This window comes from Canis lupus, unplaced genomic scaffold, assembly GCF_011100685.1.
Source record: "Canis lupus familiaris isolate Mischka breed German Shepherd unplaced genomic scaffold, alternate assembly UU_Cfam_GSD_1.0 chrUn_S343H503, whole genome shotgun sequence".
Lineage (NCBI taxonomy): Eukaryota > Metazoa > Chordata > Mammalia > Carnivora > Canidae > Canis > Canis lupus.
Window position 1 is genome coordinate 1 of NW_023331270.1, and position 17,940 is coordinate 17,940.

A 17,940-nucleotide genomic window follows, 5' to 3' on the forward strand; every position below is an offset into this window, starting at 1 on the left:
AATCTTTTAAAAAAAGATAAGAGAAAGGATAAGAACCACATGATGATCCTCTCAAAAGATGCAGAAAAATCCTTGACAACATCCAACACCCATTCATGAAAAAACCCTCTATAAAAAATAGGTTTAGAGGGAACATACCTCAACCGTGACAAGGGCCATCTATGAAAACCCCACAGCTAGCAACATCGTTAAGGGGAAACATTCCCCCATCGTTAATGGGGGAAAAAGCTTTTCCCCAAAGGCTCAGAACAGCACAAGGATGTCCACTCCCACCACTTTTATTCAACAGAGTACTAGAAATGCTAGCCACAGCAATTGGACAATGAAGAGAAACAAAAGGCATCCAAATTGGTAAGGAAGAGGTAAAACTTTCACTATTTGCAGATGACATGATACTTTGTATAGAAAACCTGAGAGACTGCACCAAAAACATAGCTAGAACTGACAAAAAATTCAGTAAAGCTGCAGGACATAAAATAAATGCACAGAAATTGGTTGTATTTCGATACGACAATGATGAAGCAGCAGAAAGAGACATTAAGAAAACAATCTCATTTACAATTGCACCCAAAATAATAAGATACCCAGGAATAAATCTAACTAAAGAGGTGAAAGACCTGTATTCTGAAAACTAGAAAACACTGATGAAAGAAACTGAAGATGCCACAAAGAAATGGAAAGGCATTCCATGCTCATGGATTGGAAGAACAGATATTGTTAAAATGTCTATATTACCCAAAGCAATCTACACATTTAATGAAATCCCCAAGAAAGTACCAATAGCATTTTCATGGAACTAGAACAAAACAATCCTAAATATGCATGGAACCACAAAAGATCCCAAATAGCCAAAGCAACCTTAAAAAAACAAAAGCAAAGCTGGGGACATCACAATTGTGGATTTTGAGTTATATTACAAAGCTGTAGTGGTCAAATCAGTATGGCACTGGCACAAAAATAGACACAAAGATCAATGGAACAGCATAGAAAATGCAGAAATGAGCCCACAACCATATGGCCAATTAATCTTGGACAAAGCAGAAATGAATGCCCACTGGGAAAATGAATGTCTCTCCAACAAATGGTGTTGGGATAACTGGACAGTAACATGTAAAACAACGAAACTGGATCACTTTCTTACACCATACACAAGCATAAATTCAAGATGGGTTAAAGACCTGACTGTGAGACCTGAAAACATAGAAATCCTAGGAGAGTACACAGGCAATAACTTCTTTGACATCGGCTGTAGCAACTTCTTTCTCAATATGTCTCCTGAGGCAGAGGAAACAGAACAAAATAAACCACTGGCACTACATCAGAACAAAAGCTTCTCCACAGTGAAGGGAACAATCATCAAAACTAAAAGACATCCCATGGAATGGGAGAAGATATTTGCAAATGACTTACCCCATAAAAGGCTAGAATCCAAAATACATAAAGAACTTTTATTTTATTTTATTTTTTAAAGATTTTATTTATTTATTCATAGACACACACACACAGAGAGAGAGAGAGAGAGAGAGAGAGAGAGAGGCAGAGACACAGGCAGAGGGAGAAGCAGGCTCCATGCAGGGAGCCCGACGCAGGACTCGTTCCCAGGACTCTAGGATCAGGCCCTGGGCCATAGGCAGGCGCCAAACCGCTGAGCCACCCAGGGATCCCCTCATAAAGAACTTTTAAAAATTCAACTCCCCCAAAACAAATAACCCAATATTAAAAAATGACAAAAGATATGAGCAGATGTTTCTCCAAAGAAGACATCCAAATGGCCAATAGACACATGAAAAGATGCTCAACATCACTCATCATCAGGGAAATGCAAATCAAAACCACAATGAGGAGGGCACCTGGGTGGGTTAGTCTGTTAAGCATCTGCCTTCAGCTCAGGTTGTGATCCCGGGGTCCTGAGATCGAGCCCTGTGCCGGGCTCCCTGTTCAGTTGAGAGCCTGCTTCTCTCACTCCCTCTGCCCCCCTCCACCCTCCCACTCATTCTCTCTCTCTCTCTCTCTCAAATTAAAACACACACACGCACACAATTGATATCACCTCACACATTTAGTTAACAACACAAGAAACAATAGGTGCTGGCGAGGATGTGGAGAAAGAGGAAGCCTCGTGTACTGTCGGTGGGAATGCAAACTGGTGCAGCCAGTGTGGAAAACAGAATGGAGGTTCCTCAAAAAGTTAAGAATAGAACTACCCTATGAATCCAGCAATCACACTACTGGGTATTTACCCAAAGAATACAGGAATACTAATTCAAAAGGATAACATGCACCTTTATGTTTATAGCAGCATTATCTGCAATATGGAATCTGCAATTATCTGCAATATGCATTATCTGCATATGGAAGCAGCCCAAGAGTCTATCAACTGATGAGTGGATGAGGAAAAGGAAGAGGTGGATAGATAGATAGATAGATAGATAGATAGATAGATAGACAGATAGAGTATTGCTCAGCCATAAATAAGAATGAAATTTTGACATTGGCAAGGACATGGATGGAGCAAAAGACTATAATGCTAAGCAATAATAAGCCAGGTTGGCAAAGACAAAGACCATATGATTTCACTCATATGTGGAATTTAATAAACAAAACATGTAAACAATGTGAAAAGAGAGAAATACTATTAATTATAGAGAACAATCTGATGGTTACCAGAGGGGAGGTGGGTGGGGGGAATGGGTTAAATAGGTGATAGGGATGAAGGAGTGCACCTATTGTGATGAGCACACGGTAATGCATAGAAGCTTTGAATTACTATATTGTGTACCTGAAACTAATATAACACTGTATGTTAACCATCTGGAATTTAAATTAAAACCTAAAAAACAAAATAAAATAAAAATAAAAGATAAAACAAAACATAAAATGGGAAGAGCCTTATTGACCTGTGGGACATTATCAAATCGCCAAACCTCCATGTAATTGGTGCCCCTGAAGAGAAAAGAGGGAGGGACAGACAGGAAAGTATTTGAAAATATAATGGTAGAAAGTGTTCCAAATATGAGGCAAAACCAAAAACTCCGTAAACCAATTGCTTTGAAAACAAAAATAAAGAGAAAGTCTTCAAAGCAAGCTGAGAAAAATAAAGACAGGTCATGGAAAAGGGAGCAAAGGTAAAAATGACTTCTGTCTTGTTGTCTGCAAAAATAAAACATGGGAGAACCAGGGCATTGTTGCATACATTTGTTTGTCATCAAGCAGACTTTAATAAAATGGAAATAACTTGATCTGTGTGCGTTAACCTGTTCTGTGAATGTAGAAAGTCACATAAAAGTGCAAAGTGCATGAGGCCACTTTTGACAAGAAGAAAGAGGAAGGAAGGAAGGAAGGAAGGAAGGAAGGAAGGAAGGAAGGAAGGAAGGAAGGAAGGAAGGAAGGAAGGAGAAGAAAAAGAAAGAAAAAAAAAAAGAAAAGAAAAGAAAGAAAGAAAGAAAGAAAGAAAGAAAGAAAGAAAGAAAGAAAGAAAGAAGGAAGGAAGGAAGGAAGGAAACCTATTCAGGAAAATGTCAACCTGTTTTTAGAGTTGTATGAGCTTGAGAAAAGTGTAAAAAGAAAAACAAAACATCATTATTGTTTTCTGTAACCCCCAGAATCTGGGGCTGGTGGGGGTCGTGATTAGGAAGGGGATGGATTGTCAACCACTCTTCGTTTATCTGTGCACTATTCCACCTGTTTTAAACAGCATGGGGGTGTATTTGTGGATCCTGATTAAGCAAAAGGGAGATGTTTAGTGCAGTTTAACATAGTGGTGGCCAGCACCAACTCTGGAATGAGGCTGCCTTTCTTTGAATCAAATTCCAGGCTCTACCTCTTACACCTTGTGAGACCTTGGCAGGTTATTTAAAATACTTGCTACCAAAGTTTCTGGCTATAAAATGAAGATTATGATACCACCCATTTTATAAATTGTTATAGCATTAAATTGTTTAATGATAATTGCCTGGCAGCCATTTAATGTGTGTGTGTGTGTGTGTGTGTGTGTGTGTGTGTGAGTGAGAGAGACAGATACAGAGGGAGGGAGAAATAGAAAGTGGGAGAGAGAGGAATTTGATGCATAGTTAAATGTAAATGAAACTCAAATGCAGCAGACCTTTCAGAAGTTAATGGAATAAGGTAAAGGGAGGATTTGAAACTTGATACTAAGATTAACCTCCTTCTAGTGGCCCAGCCTGAATTCAGTGAAGAAATGTGGTTCTATGGTCAATATTATTAGAGATTCATTGAAAGGTAGAAGGTAAAGGGCTGTATTACTTTTCAAAGCAGAAAGATTTGATTAGGTTTCCAGAAGTGGATGCAAATGGTTATGAGCCTGATTGGAAGAGGAGATAGAAAGGAGGAAAAGAAATTGAGGGAAGGGATCCTGGGTGGCGCAGCGGTTTAGCGCCTGCCTTTGGCCCAGGGCGCGATCCTGGAGACCCAGGATCGAATCCCACATCAGGCTCCCGGTGCATGGAGCCTGCTTCTCCCTCTGCCTGTGTCTCTGCCTCTCTCTCTCTCTGTGTGACTATCATAAATAAATGAAAAAAAAAATTAAAAAAAAAAAAAGAAATTGAGGGAAGGGAAAGATAGGCATGGCAATAAGCTCATCTTATAGAAAATCAGGTCAACTGACCAAGTATATGCACCCCCCCCCACAAAACACCACAAGGGTTACACCATGCAAAATAATAAATTCAAAATGGTTGAAAGACTTAAATGTGAGACATGAAACCATCAAAATCTTAGAGAACACAGACAGAAATCTCTTTGACCCCGGCTGTAGTAACTTATTAGACACATTGCCAGATCAAGGGAAACAAAAAGCAAAAATGAAGCTCATCAAGATAAGAAAACCGTCTAGGGGCAACCTGGGTGCTCAGTGCGGAGAGTCTGCCTTGGGCTTAGGGCGTGATCCTGGGGTCCTGGATCCAGTCCTGTATTGGGCTCCCCGCAGGGAGCCTGCTTCTCCCTCTGCCTATGTCTCTGCCTCTCTCTGTGTGTCTCTCATGAATAAATTTTTAAAAACCTTAAAAAAAAAGATAAGAAGCTTCTGCACAGTGAAGGAAACAACAAACTAAAAGGCAGCCTACGGAATGGGAGAAGATATTTGCAAATGACATATCAGTTAAAGGGTTCATATCCAAAATCTATAAAGAACTTACCAAACTCAACCCCCCAAAACCCAAATAACCCAGTAAGAAATGGGCATGACATGAATAACATGTGGCTGGATTTTACTCTAGGCAAACATGTGACTAACAGACACATGAAAAGAGGCTCAACATCACTCATCATCAGGGAAATACCGATCAAAACCATGATGACATACCACCTCACACCTGCCAGAATGGTTAAAATTAACAACACAAAAAAGCAACAGGTAGTAACAAGGATGCAGAGAAAGGGGAACCCTTTTACGCTGTTGGTGGGAATGCAAACTGGTGCAGCCACTCTGGTGAACAGTTTGGGCTTCCTCAAAAAGTTAAAATAGAACTACCCTATGATCCAGCAACTTCACTATTAGGAATTTACCCAAAGGATACAGAAATACAGATTCAAGGGGTATATGCACCCCAATGTTTATAGCAGCATTATCAACAATAGCCAAATTATGGAGAGAGGGCAAATGTCCATCAACTGATGCATTAAAAAAAGATGTGATGTGGTGTGTGTGTGTGTGTGTGTGTGTGTGTGTTTAATGGAATATTATTCAGCCACCCAAAAGAATGAAATCTTGCCATTTGCAATGAAGTGGATAGAGCTAGAGTGTGAATAAGGCAGTCAGAGAAAGACAATACCACATTATCTCACTCATATTGGAATTTAAGAAAGAAGCAGATGAACATATGGGAGGGGGGGGGAGAAAAAATGGAGAGAAGGAAACAACCATAGTGACTCTCAATGTTGGGGAACAAACTGAGGGCTGATGCAGGGAGGCGGGTGGGGGATGGGCTAGGTGGGTGGTGGGTATTAAAGAGGGCACTTGTTGTGCTGAATACTGGGTGTTGTATGTAAGTGATTAACCACTGAATTATGCTCCAGAAACCAATATTGCACTGTATGGTAACTAACAAAATGTTTTAAAAATAAAATAAAATGTTACTAGAGTCACCAAATAGAGGAAGTAAACATCAAAAGAAAGTATAAACACCAAGAGAAAGAAATTGAGGGCAGATTGAAGACACCTGAGTGAGTTAAATATACTCCTCTGTAAGCAGAATGTGGTCAATTGATGATGTCTGAACTTGATGATTTATTGAAATAGCAGATTAAGCACTTTAGTTGTAAGAGGTTAAGTGTCAGAAGAATGCAAACAGGAATTATTAAAATGCTCTATGCAATAAGTCAATCGGAGAAGGACAAACATTATATGTCTCATTCATTGGGGAATATAAAAAATAGTTGAAAGGAATAAAGGGGAAAGGAGAAAATGAGTGGGAATATCAGAAAGGGAGACAGAACATGAAAGACTCCTAACTCTGGGAAACGAACTAGGGGTGGTTGAAGGGGAGGTGGGCGGGGGGTGGGGGTGACTGGGTGACGGGCACTGAGGTGGGCACTTGGCGGGATGAGCACTGGCTGTTATTCTATATGTTGGCAAAACTGAACACCAATAAAAAAATAAATTTATAAGAAAAAAACAAAAAAACAATGGAACTAAAAAATATAAAAATAAAAATAAAATAAAATGCTCTACCCTGGGGATCACAACAAGGGGTAGAGAAGTGGTGAGGTCTTGAACCTTTGCTTTTTATCATAAGTTCCTTTGTACATTCTCGTCATCACGATTTTGTTTACCCTGTGCATGACTTCCTTTCAGTGAGAACAATGCTTTTCATTTTCATTTTCTTTTTCCGTTTAAAGAATAGTTTTAAAAAGATAGTGTGTATGTTTGGGAGGAGGTCCTACGGGTAGCCATCATGACTTTAGCAAGACTTTACCGTATGGAAGGGGATTTCATTTTACATTTATTATATAGAGTGGGAACTTAAATTGCTCAACAACTCAAGAGTACTGAGAATCAGCCATTCACACATCCGTAACCCATGAATATTATCAAATCTTCTGGGCAGTTTTCTTGAGTACGGAAAAGAGCATGTTTTCATGTATTGACTTGTAAAGTCCTTGGACCTCAGGACAAATAAAAAGGTGGATTATAAAAAGGTTCTAAGGTCAGGAGAACTAAGGGAAACCTGGATGAGGGTGTAAGAAAAGTGAGTTTAGGCTGGACAATCAGGCAGTTAATTGCCTAGAGTAAAATCCAGCCGTAACCTGGGATGTGACTCAGAGGATCAGACTCCCTCTGAATGGACACTTTGCTCCTGGTTAGAGAGAAAAAGCCAGGCTTCCTTGGACACCAGAAAGGAAAGACACTGGGCCTTCAAAACCCAGCTGAATAAGGATATCCTCAAGACAGAGGGAAATGGCATTATAAGGAGTCTCTCGTGTTGGGCATTGAATGCATGCCAGGCACTGGGAAAAACATTTCCCATATATTATCACTTTTCATCCTTACAACTATCTGCTTGTACAGATGAAGACTCCAAGATAAAGGAAAAAAACAAAACAGGTAAAGCAACTTGAATGAGGTAAGCACAGCTAGTAAGTCATGGCCTGTGGCCTATCTATAGGTATATATTTTTTTATAAGATCGTGTCTGTAAACTGCCTAAGATTATGACAATGAAAGGCATTGGTTAAAATTGTAAGCATATACTGAAAGGAGAATTGGTCCCCAGGGACAAACATATCTGAAACGGTATATGAAAATCATCAGTCGAGATAGCCCTTTGTTCTTGGTTCCTAATCAGGGTTGGGGCAAAAGTATTTGTTATAAAAGAAATTCCTAAGAACCTTAATTAGAGTTTCTGAAATTCAAACTCAGAGCACGTACTGAGAATCTGTCTTCCTTAACATTTCACTTTATGAGGATCCAAAGGACTGTTGGCTCAATGTGTTGTACTTGTTCAAGATAGTATAATAATCATTGTTATTATTTGTTAAATAACGGGGACACATCCAAACCTTTCCAGTTCTTCCTAACTAAAAGCCCAAGGCTGCTTTTTGTTGTTGTTGTTGTTGGCTTGTATCTCATGATTATTTTCATTTGGGGGAGTTTGGGGGGACAGTGTGAACTGACAGAATGATTTCCTTACCCCAAAATACAGTTATGCTTTCATTCTCTTTTCCCCAGGCGTCCTTCTTACAGCTATGCCAATGAGAAATTCACAGGAATAGACTTCTTTATGTAGATCACTGTTTTTGGTGTTTTGATTCATTTTTGTATGTGGAGTTGATCTGTCCCTCTCCCCATTAGTGCCCCCATTCGCTACCTTCTTCCATTCTTTTCTACTCTTTTCCCCTGCTTTCTGAACTACATTCCCACTCTTTCCATATTTCTCCCTCCTGATAGGAAGAAGGAAGTGGGCCATATGAAATGGAAGAGCAGTGCTGGCTCCAAACACTCTTGAAATGTCTCTGGACTTAAACCTATCTCTTTTGAAAGCTCCACTGAGAAATGAACAGGAAGAGAAGCTAACCCTAGCACACAAAGTCTCTTGCCTCCCTGTTTTTTTTTTAAGGTTTAATTTATTTATTCATGAGAGAGAGAGAGAGAGAGAGAGAGAGAGAGAGAGAGAGAGAGGGAGAGAGGCAGAGACACAGGCAGAGGGAGAAGCAGGCTCCATGCAGGGAGCCTGATGCGGGACTCGATCCCGGGTCTCCAGGATCACGTCCTGGGCCAAAGGCAGGCGCTAAACCGCTGAGCCACCCAGGGATCCCCTCTTGCCTCCCTGTTTTAAACCAACTCCCATGCACGTGCAGCCAGAAGCACTGAAAGCAGGGCCTGAGTGAGGACATTGAGGCTGGACCCTGCAAGTCAGGTTTGGGGCCAGCCCTTTTAACACCCAGTCCTTCTCAATCTCTTCTGCTGGCTTGTCATATTCCACTGAACTTCTAAATGTGGGCGTGTCCCAGGGAATAGCCCTGCAACTTCTTCCCCTGACTATACTCTCCCCAGGTGCTCCTGCCCAGTCTTCTGACTTTAAATACCATCTGTGTCCTGTTGTCTCAATAATTCTGCCTCTCCAGCCTTATGGGTGACCAATAGACTCCAGACACTTAACATGTGCAAATAAGAGCTCTTGACACACACCCCTGACTGTTTTTCTCTCCCTTCTCCAAACCTACCACACCTGCTTTCCATATTGCCTATCACCATACACAACACCTCTATGATCAAACTTGAAAGGGAATACTCTTTTAGTAATCATTCATTTCTTAAGTTTGTTTACCGACTGCCTTCAATGCATCAGCAAGCAATGACTGTTCTCCTTCCAAAATGTCACATGAACCCATGCACTCTTCTCCAAATTCATGCTGCCAGTCTTGGCCAAGCCACTGCCATCATTCGACTGGACTACTGCAAGAGGGTCCAAATAGGTCTTCCTACCTTCCTTTGTGCCCTGCCCACTTGCAATATTCTCCACGGAGAGCAGCCAGCGAGAAATTATTGAATATGATTAGGTCACGGCACTCCCTTGATTCCGACCTCTCTTTGGTTCCCCAGAGCACTTTTGAGTAAAAACGAAACTCTTCATCATGGCTCCTTCCCACCTCTGCACCTTCTTCTGGTCCCTCCATCCCGCACTTTCACTGGGCTCCAGCCACACTGGCATCCTTTCTGCCCCTCCAGCACCCCTGTTTGGGCAGGTTTTCCCCCTGGTTCCTGGCAGGACTGACCACTGATCATTGTCTTCAGAGAAGCCATTCCTGACCTTTGCCACTTTTTTCTTTGGGGAGGGAGGGGTGGTTCTAGGTAATGGGCACCAAACCATCTTGTTTATTTCCATGAGGGCATTTGTAGCAACCTTTAAATGCTTTTAAATTTTCTGATGAGTTTATTGTCTGTCTTCCCTACTAGAAATTCAGCTTCCTGAGTACAGGGACCTCCTGCCTAGAAGAATGCCTGGTACAGCATAGGCCCTCCAATAAGTACTTTTCAAATCACTGGATGAATGAAGTGAATAACACTTCCTCCCCCAAGAAAAAGACCTCTCTCTCCCTCCACTGATGCTCCACAGGGCTCATCATTTTTGCCTCTGTCACAGTGCCTAGTAGTCAGAAGAGTTTTGATTGTAGATGGTAGGGACTGGCCAGGAGGGACCCCCCACAGAGGCCTCTGTGAGAAAGGACTTGGAGAGCATTCCCCATTTGCTCTCCTTGTCACTTTAGTAGCCCTGTTCCTGTTGCGGGAGGTTCAGAGGCCTAGGGATCTTCTTCAGGATTGACAAGTTTGGGAATTTGCTGGCCATAGCATGACTTCCTTGAACCTCCTTCTCCTGCCGCTTCACTGATTTCTGTCGGCTCTGTGGGCTGGAAGTCAAAGCCAGAGAAAGAGATGTTGTTGAGTCCTGGCCCTTGCATTGGTCCTGCTTGGCATTTCTGTCTCCTACCCATGGGCCAAGAAGTTCTTCTTGTCACCTGCACATCCCCTACCACCACCCCACCCCCCAGGAATCATGGCTTTCCCCTGGCCTCTGCCTCCTCGGGTCCCTCTTGGAGGGAGTAAGGCACAGCTCGTCTGCCTCCTGCCTACAAGCAATCTAGACCCCCAAGAAATGGCTCTTCACAGCAGTGACAGTGATCACCTTGGTCAAGCACTGGGTGTACAGCAGGCTTTTCCTACGTCTCGTCTCTGTCCTTTTCCTTTGTTGGCACTAGCTCTGTCTAGGGGCAGTGGGCTGGATTTTGCAAGCTGGCCAGGTACATGTCTGTGTGTCTGTTTCTCAGCCACCTTGGGATGCTTTCCAGCCAGCGATGGAAAGGTTCTCACTGCCTCACACCCGACAGTGATTGGGTCAGTTCCTCAGGCTTGGAGGTTGTCCTGTCACGTGCAACACTGCCTAGGTACAGTCACCACAGAAAACAGTTTTATTTACTCAAAGAAGGCGGTGGATGGGCAGGAATGAGGGGGAGGAGAGAATATGTGCTGGGCAGATGAAATCCCATGGTCACCATAGTCCAATCACATAGTACCTATGGCCCTCTGCTGGCATTTCTGTTATTTGTATGGGCAGCCTGAGCTTGAGTGGAGTGAGAGGTCCTGAGGGTTTTGTCATTTTTTTTATACCTGACCCCAAAGCCCATGAAATTCAATGCCTGGCTCACAGTAAGCGAGAAACTCCTATTTAAGGGAGGAAAGGAAGGACAGAGGGAAGGGTTGTTTTGACTCTTTTGGAACTGGTCACGTCTGTCTTTTTGTTCTATCATCTCTGTCTCAGTTGTATGTAGGGGAGGGCACAGGCATATTTATGTATCTATATGTATCGATGGGGGAAGAGGAAAGGAAGGACAGAGGGAAGGGTTGTTTTGACTCTTTTGGAACTGGTCACGTCTGTCTTTTTGTTCTATCATCTCTGTCTCAGTTGTATGTAGGGGAGGGCAGAGGCATATTTATGTATCTATATGTATCGATGGGGGAAGGGGTTGCCCAGTTTTATTGAGATATAATTGACGTGTAACATTGTATAAGGGAAAGGTGTACAACACAATGATTTGATGATAGATAGATAGATGATAGATAGACAGACAGACAGACAGATATAGCTAAAGCTAGATAGAGATAGATAGAGATATAGGATTACCACAGTAAGTTTCGTTAACACCTATCACCTCACATAGTTAAACATTTTTCTCTTGTAAGGAGAACTTTTTAAGGTCTGCTCTCTTAACTACCTTCTGTATCGATGTTTAATTTGTACTCATTCTAAGGATCAGATCACACCGATTCCCTCCCTGAACGTGCTGAGTGGTGCCCGTGAGCTTGGGTACAAAGTCCAAGCACCTTAGCTTGCTTTGCAGGGCTCCACACCTTCCAGCTCCATCTCCTGATGTGCTCTTGGAGACAATGATCTCTGTCCATGCCAGATTATTGGGCATGACTGGAAGTGGCTTTGTGTGTGCTAGCAGGCCACATGGTCTTGGGTGCACGTAGACTGATCCCTCTGTTTGGAATGCCTTCCTTTCTGCCTCGACACGGTGGACTGCTACTCATCAGAGCTCATCTTTGGGGTTTTGTCTTCTGTGCAGCCTCACTTGACTCCTACCACAGAGAGCTGGCGGCTGAGTCCTTCTTTCTGGAGCTAGTGGGGCCCTAGCTTCTGTTACACTCGACTCTAATGGTTGTTCACTTGTCTATCCACTCAGCATTTGGCCCTGTGTGGCCTCTCTGCTTCCACAACACATACTGCTCACCTAGTATCACCAGGCCCCACACCTCCAACACATCAACACCCACTGCTCACTTATCACATGGCCTGTCCCTTAGCTCCCAGTGCCAAGTAGTTGATAAGGCTTTCACAAATATTAGCCGATGAACTGCTGGGACCAGGGACCTCATTCTAGAGATTTCAGATTTTGGTTTTGTTTTGAGCATGGATGTGTATTTCTTGGTTCATGCTAGTAACCTTAGCACCTTGAGGGCAGAGCCAAGAACAAACCAGTGCTTGGCTCTGGACCAGGCCCTGTCCCCAGCCCTTGGTGTGGCTTTCCTCACAGTTTCATTGAAGACAGCACTAAGGACAGGGTGCTCTTGATTCGCCTTCTGTAGGGCTGCATGTAGGAGGCTGGGTGGGCAGGAGGAATTGGGGGGGGGCACTGCAGAAGAACCCCAGGTCTGTAGTTCTCCCCTAGTCTGGAGCAGGGACAGCGGTTCCAGCCAGACTGTGTGTTCCCAAGGACAAGCTCAAAACCAGTTTATGTCTGCTGCTTCCCAGATCCCTGTATCCCTAGGGACCAGCACAGGTTCCCTAAATATTTGTGGCATGGTATTATGGATGAATGAATATGTGTTCTTTATTCCCTCTTCTGCAAGTGTTGCAGAGGAGGGAAAGAGCTGGAAAGGGGGGCGGGAATCTCTGAGAAAACGGGTCAGCAGGCTGCAGGGGGAGCTTGGCCCCCTGGCCCCAGCTCCTGCTCAGAGTAGGTGTTGTTTCCTTGGTGGCGGTGATGTTGGAGAGTGTGTATGAGCGGAAGTGGGGAGAACCCCTGAATGTGAGAAAACCATTCTTCTTGGCTTTGTTTAGGCCGGGCAAGTGTATTCTCCATGACACCCACCCGCTCTTGCAAGGTACTTGATTTGATTATTTAACTGTTCTATGGGGAAAGGGGGGATAAAACAAAACCTTCTAAATCTAACCGGTATTCCCGCAGTCCACAGCAGAACCCTTTCCTTGCCTTCCTCTTCATATATATCCAGGCAACCTGAGAGGCTGAAGACTCACCACCACCCCAGCCCCAAGGCTCCCGTTCCCGCCCCCTCCCACAGCCTGCGGCCCCACAGCCACGCGGCAGCCACAGGGGGAACCAAAGAGACAGAAGCCTGCCCAGCTGCCCGGACCACAGACGCCAACACCCCCCGCCCCCCACCACACGCCGCCCGCCCGCGCCCCGCACACTAGCCCACGACTGAGCGGCGGCGGCAGCAGCAGGCTGCAGGCTGCGGCGACTCGCACCAGCGCGCTCCTGGCAGCGCTCGCTTGCTATTCCAAGTGACCTGGACTCGCCGGATCGGTTGGCCCCGGGCCCCGGGTCCCGGCCCCAGCTCCCGCTCGCGCCCCCGGCCCGGGTTCCAGCGCCCACACGCCCTCCTGCCCTTTCCCGCCCCTCCGTCCCCCAGCTCGCGGGAAGGGAGGTCGCGGCAGCGGCCTGGTGGCACCGGCGACCGTGGCGACAGCGGCGACAGTGGCGGCGGCGGTGGCGGCAGCGGCGGCGGCGGCGGCGGCGGCGGAGGCTGCGGCGGCGACCGTGGCAGAGGCTGTGGCGGAGGCCTCCGTAGCTGAGGCGGAAGCAGAGGTGGAGGCAGAGGTGGAGGCCGAGGCCTCAGTAGAGGAGGCAGTGGGGGAGGCCACCCAGGGGGAGGCGACGGCGGCCCTGGCAGTGGGGGAAGAGGCGGAGGCCGCCCTGGCGGCAGCGGTTGTGGAGGCCAGCGCGGCTGAAGCCGCCGCCGCCGCCACAGCAGCAGCCGCGGCAGTAGCGGAGGCTGCGGCGCCCTCCTCGGGGGAGGCTGATGCGGATGCGGAGGTGGCGGCGGCGGTGGCTGCGGCGGCGGCGGCGGCAGCGGCGGCTGCGGCGGCGGCGGCGGCAGCGGCGGCTGCAGATGTGGATGCGGAGACCAGCCGGGGCTCCGAAGGCAACCCAGACTTTCCTATGGCCTCGCTGTACGTGGGCGACCTGCATCCTGAAGTGACAGAGGCAATGCTGTATGAGAAGTTCAGCCCGGCCGGGCCCATCCTGTCCATCCGCATTTGCAGGGACAAGATCACCCGCCGCTCGTTGGGCTACGCGTACGTCAACTACCAGCAACCGGTGGATGCCAAGCGGGCCCTGGAAACCCTGAACTTTGATGTGATCAAGGGCAGGCCCGTGCGCATCATGTGGTCCCAGCGGGACCCCTCGCTCCGCAAGAGTGGGGTGGGCAACGTCTTCATCAAGAACCTGGGCAAGACCATCGACAACAAGGCGCTGTACAACATCTTCTCGGCGTTTGGCAACATCCTGTCCTGCAAAGTGGCCTGCGACGAAAAGGGGCCCAAGGGCTACGGGTTTGTGCACTTCCAGAAGCAGGAGTCCGCAGAGCGAGCCATTGATGCGATGAATGGCATGTTCCTGAACTACCGCAAAATTTTCGTTGGGAGATTCAAGTCGCATAAAGAACGAGAGGCCGAAAGGGGAGCCTGGGCCAGGCAGTCCACCAGTGCTGACGTCAAAGATTTCGAGGAAGACACGGATGAGGAGGCCACCTTGCGATGAAGACATGCCAGGGACGAGCCAGCCAGCAGAGCCAAACCTTGGCTCCCACCCGGTTTACAACCACCCTCTTTGCCCCTCTAACCCACCAGCAGTGTATTGTATTGTACTGGGAGTGCAGGTCTCTCTTTATCTCTCTCTCTCTCTCTCTCTCTCTCTCTCTCTCTCTCTCTCTCCTCTCTCTCCTCTCACCCTCCCTCCCTCCTTCCTTTCCCTCGATCTCTCCCCCCCTTCCTCTCTCTCCCTCTCTCCTTCTCCCTCTCTCCCACCAGCAATGTATTGTATTGTACTGGGAGTGCAGGTCTCTCTTTATCTCTCTCTCTCTGTCTCTCTCTCTATCTCTCTCTCTCTCCTCTCACCCTCCCTCCCTCCTTCCTTTCCCTCGATCTCTCCCCCCCTTCCTCTCTCTCCCTCTCTCCTTCTCCCTCTCTCCCTCTCACCTTTCCTACCCTCTTCCTCCTCCACCTCCTCCCCTCTTCCTCTCTTCTGCTTTCCCCCATTCCCCCCCCCCCCACCAAGGGCGTTGCGAATAATCTTGCTAATCTGTGCCACTTGATAGATTACAGGCTGCCTCTTCTCCTTGTGGTTTGGTTTAAAAAGCACCTTCATGCTTGCTTCCTTCACTACACAGGTGACACAATTTCATGGTGGAAACATCAGAAAGGAAAAGGAGATCAGATGAGGGAAAGCCAAGAGAGTAATTGTTCCCAGTGATCCTACTACCCAGAGACAGCCACTTCTTGGTGTGCTGTTTTTACAGGCTCTCTTCTCTTCTTCTCTCTCCCTCCCTTCCTCACTCCCACCCCACCTTCCCTTTTAACACACCATTATAGAATGGTTCCTATGTGTGGTGTTTCTTAACCTGCTTCTTCAGAAACTAAAACCAAACAAAAATCAACCCATTGAACTTCTTTCCATGCTATTCAACAGGCTTCAGAAATGTCATCTTCAGTGCCTGCAGAGTGTATAGATGGATCTTTAACATTTCTGTAATCAATCCCACATTATTGGACATTCAGTTGGTGCCCAGTTCTTTCCTTGTGTTTAAACCCAACATTGCATACTCTGATGAATGAATCCTTCCTTGTCAAGCCAAATCTTCGCTAGCCTACCGGATGGTCTTCTTAATTGTCGACTTGCAGGATCCACAATAGGATATTTTAAAGACTTTTCCCGTGTGTTGCCAAATGGCCCCTTCATAAGCATTGTACTGATTTGCGTTCATGCCAGCCAGCACAGCTAGTAAAACGAGTGTGTCCATTTCCCCTGCATAGTCTCCTGGTCACTGTAATTGATGTGTGTGCGCGTCTGTGTGTGCACGCGCGGGTGCGTGCATGTGCGTGTCTTGGCCAGCTCGATGGGCTGCAAATGGCACTTCCCTGTTTGGGGTTGTAAATGCTCTTTCCCTGTGCCCACTTGCTGCCCTTTTCCCCATTGTCAGAAAAATCATTCAGCTTCATTGCAGACAAAAATAACAAAGCAGACAAGTTAACAGAAGAAATTTAATGTCCCTACTAATCAATCCTAATCAACACGCCTACATTCCTAAATCATTTTCATATGCACTTGCCCAGTATTTTTCATGTGATATATATGTGAATTTTAATGTATATACTGTTTCAATATCTGCTTTTTCATACATGAATATATATTATAGATAGATATAGATGTATAGATATTCTTGAAGTTCCTTTCATGTCATTAAATATTCTTTTATAATAGTTTTGTGACTCTTTAGTGTTCCAGTGGTGGGGCTTGATAGAGGAATAGATAGATATAGGTATTCATCTCTATACATGTTTAGATATAGATATGGGGGTATATTTCACAGCTTTCTCATTGTTGCACATTTGGTTGTGAACATCGGTTTTTCTAATCCAAACCCTAGCTGCTAATTATACATAGTACACAAACCTTGCTTACATTCAATATTATTTTCTGAACAAACATTTGTGAGAGCAAATTTAGGATCAAAGGACATGGAAGGTTTGAAATCTTTTTCTTCTCTTTTGGGGAGTTTCTTTTTAAATGACTATCCACAAAAATGGTATCAACTTACCCTAAGTACACAAATAATGTGAGAGAATGGAAACCTTGACAGTTGTTTAGGCTTGCTATTGCAGTTATGCAGTTATTTCTGTAGTTTTCCAATATTTTATCAGGGGTACTGTTCCTATTTTTGTTTTTATCTACCTTACACATTTATTTTTATACAAATAACATGGTATCATAATAGAAACTTTAAAAAATTGAGTATGCCGATAGTAAAAATCATTCTTAATTCTACCCCTTGAGAAAAAAACTTTGGAACACATGAAACATGTACATAGATAATACCTTCAAAAATGTAATATGTATTGTTTCATTATGGAATACTTTCACTATAATTAGTCTTTCATATCATCTTTCCAAATTATTAAAAATTATTCTTTAACTCTGTTTTTACTTTATGTTTCATTATATGGTTGAGCTACTATTTCTAAAATTCAGTCCCTTCATATGTTTAAATTGTTCTAGTTTTTCCCTAGTAAGATTAACTCCACAAGTAACACATTTTTAGGTGAATATTTGTGACACATGCAGAGATTTAATTGCCTTATATACATTGCCAGTCCATTGCCAAATGCTTCTTCATAAAGTTTATGTCCATTAATTGTGTCAGAAAATGTATATTTCCCGGCTCATCTTCTTCAGTTAGCATTATTTTAAGTTATGAGAAATCGGTTAAGCTTGCGCATTTTTGTTTTATTATTTCATCTTATAGATGTATTGCTTGAAAAAAATACACATTAAATATATACAACACCTTCTTTTAAGAGAGAATTTTTGCCTATTTATCCGTAATATTTAAATATAAGATCACACTGAATGTATTCTTTCGATTTTTACAATACATTGCAAATATAACTAAAATATTTTTGGCTGTCCAATATTCTTCCATAACCCACTATCATTGTTTGGGTGGATCAGAATTTCTTTTAAAATGTTTCCTTACTTTGGGATTTAATACATTTTCTAAATTTTCCCCGTTGAGCCCAAATCTGTGGTAGTTTTACTGCAGAATTATTGTACTTTTACAAAAACATAGAAGTGGAATTGAAAAGTAGAGGTCTTGGGAAGCCTGGGTGGCTCAGTGGTTGAG

General features: G+C 44.5%; 1 protein-coding gene across 1 annotated transcript; it reads left to right on the top strand.

The window, feature by feature from the left end:
- Nucleotides 1-14,106: 14,106 nt before the first annotated feature.
- On the top strand, nt 14,107-17,711 carry PABPC1L2A (poly(A) binding protein cytoplasmic 1 like 2A). The gene has a single exon (XM_038589579.1). The coding sequence runs from the start codon at nt 14,199-14,201 to the stop codon at nt 14,799-14,801; it is 603 nt and encodes a 200-aa protein (XP_038445507.1). The 5' UTR covers nt 14,107-14,198; the 3' UTR covers nt 14,802-17,711.
- The last annotated feature ends 229 nt before the right edge of the window (nt 17,712-17,940 follow it).

Bases quoted from the DNA above. Each gene is read 5' to 3' on its own strand.
- PABPC1L2A (XM_038589579.1), top strand. From the start codon at position 14,199: ATGGCCTCGCTGTACGTGGGCGACCTGCATCCTGAAGTGACAGAGGCA.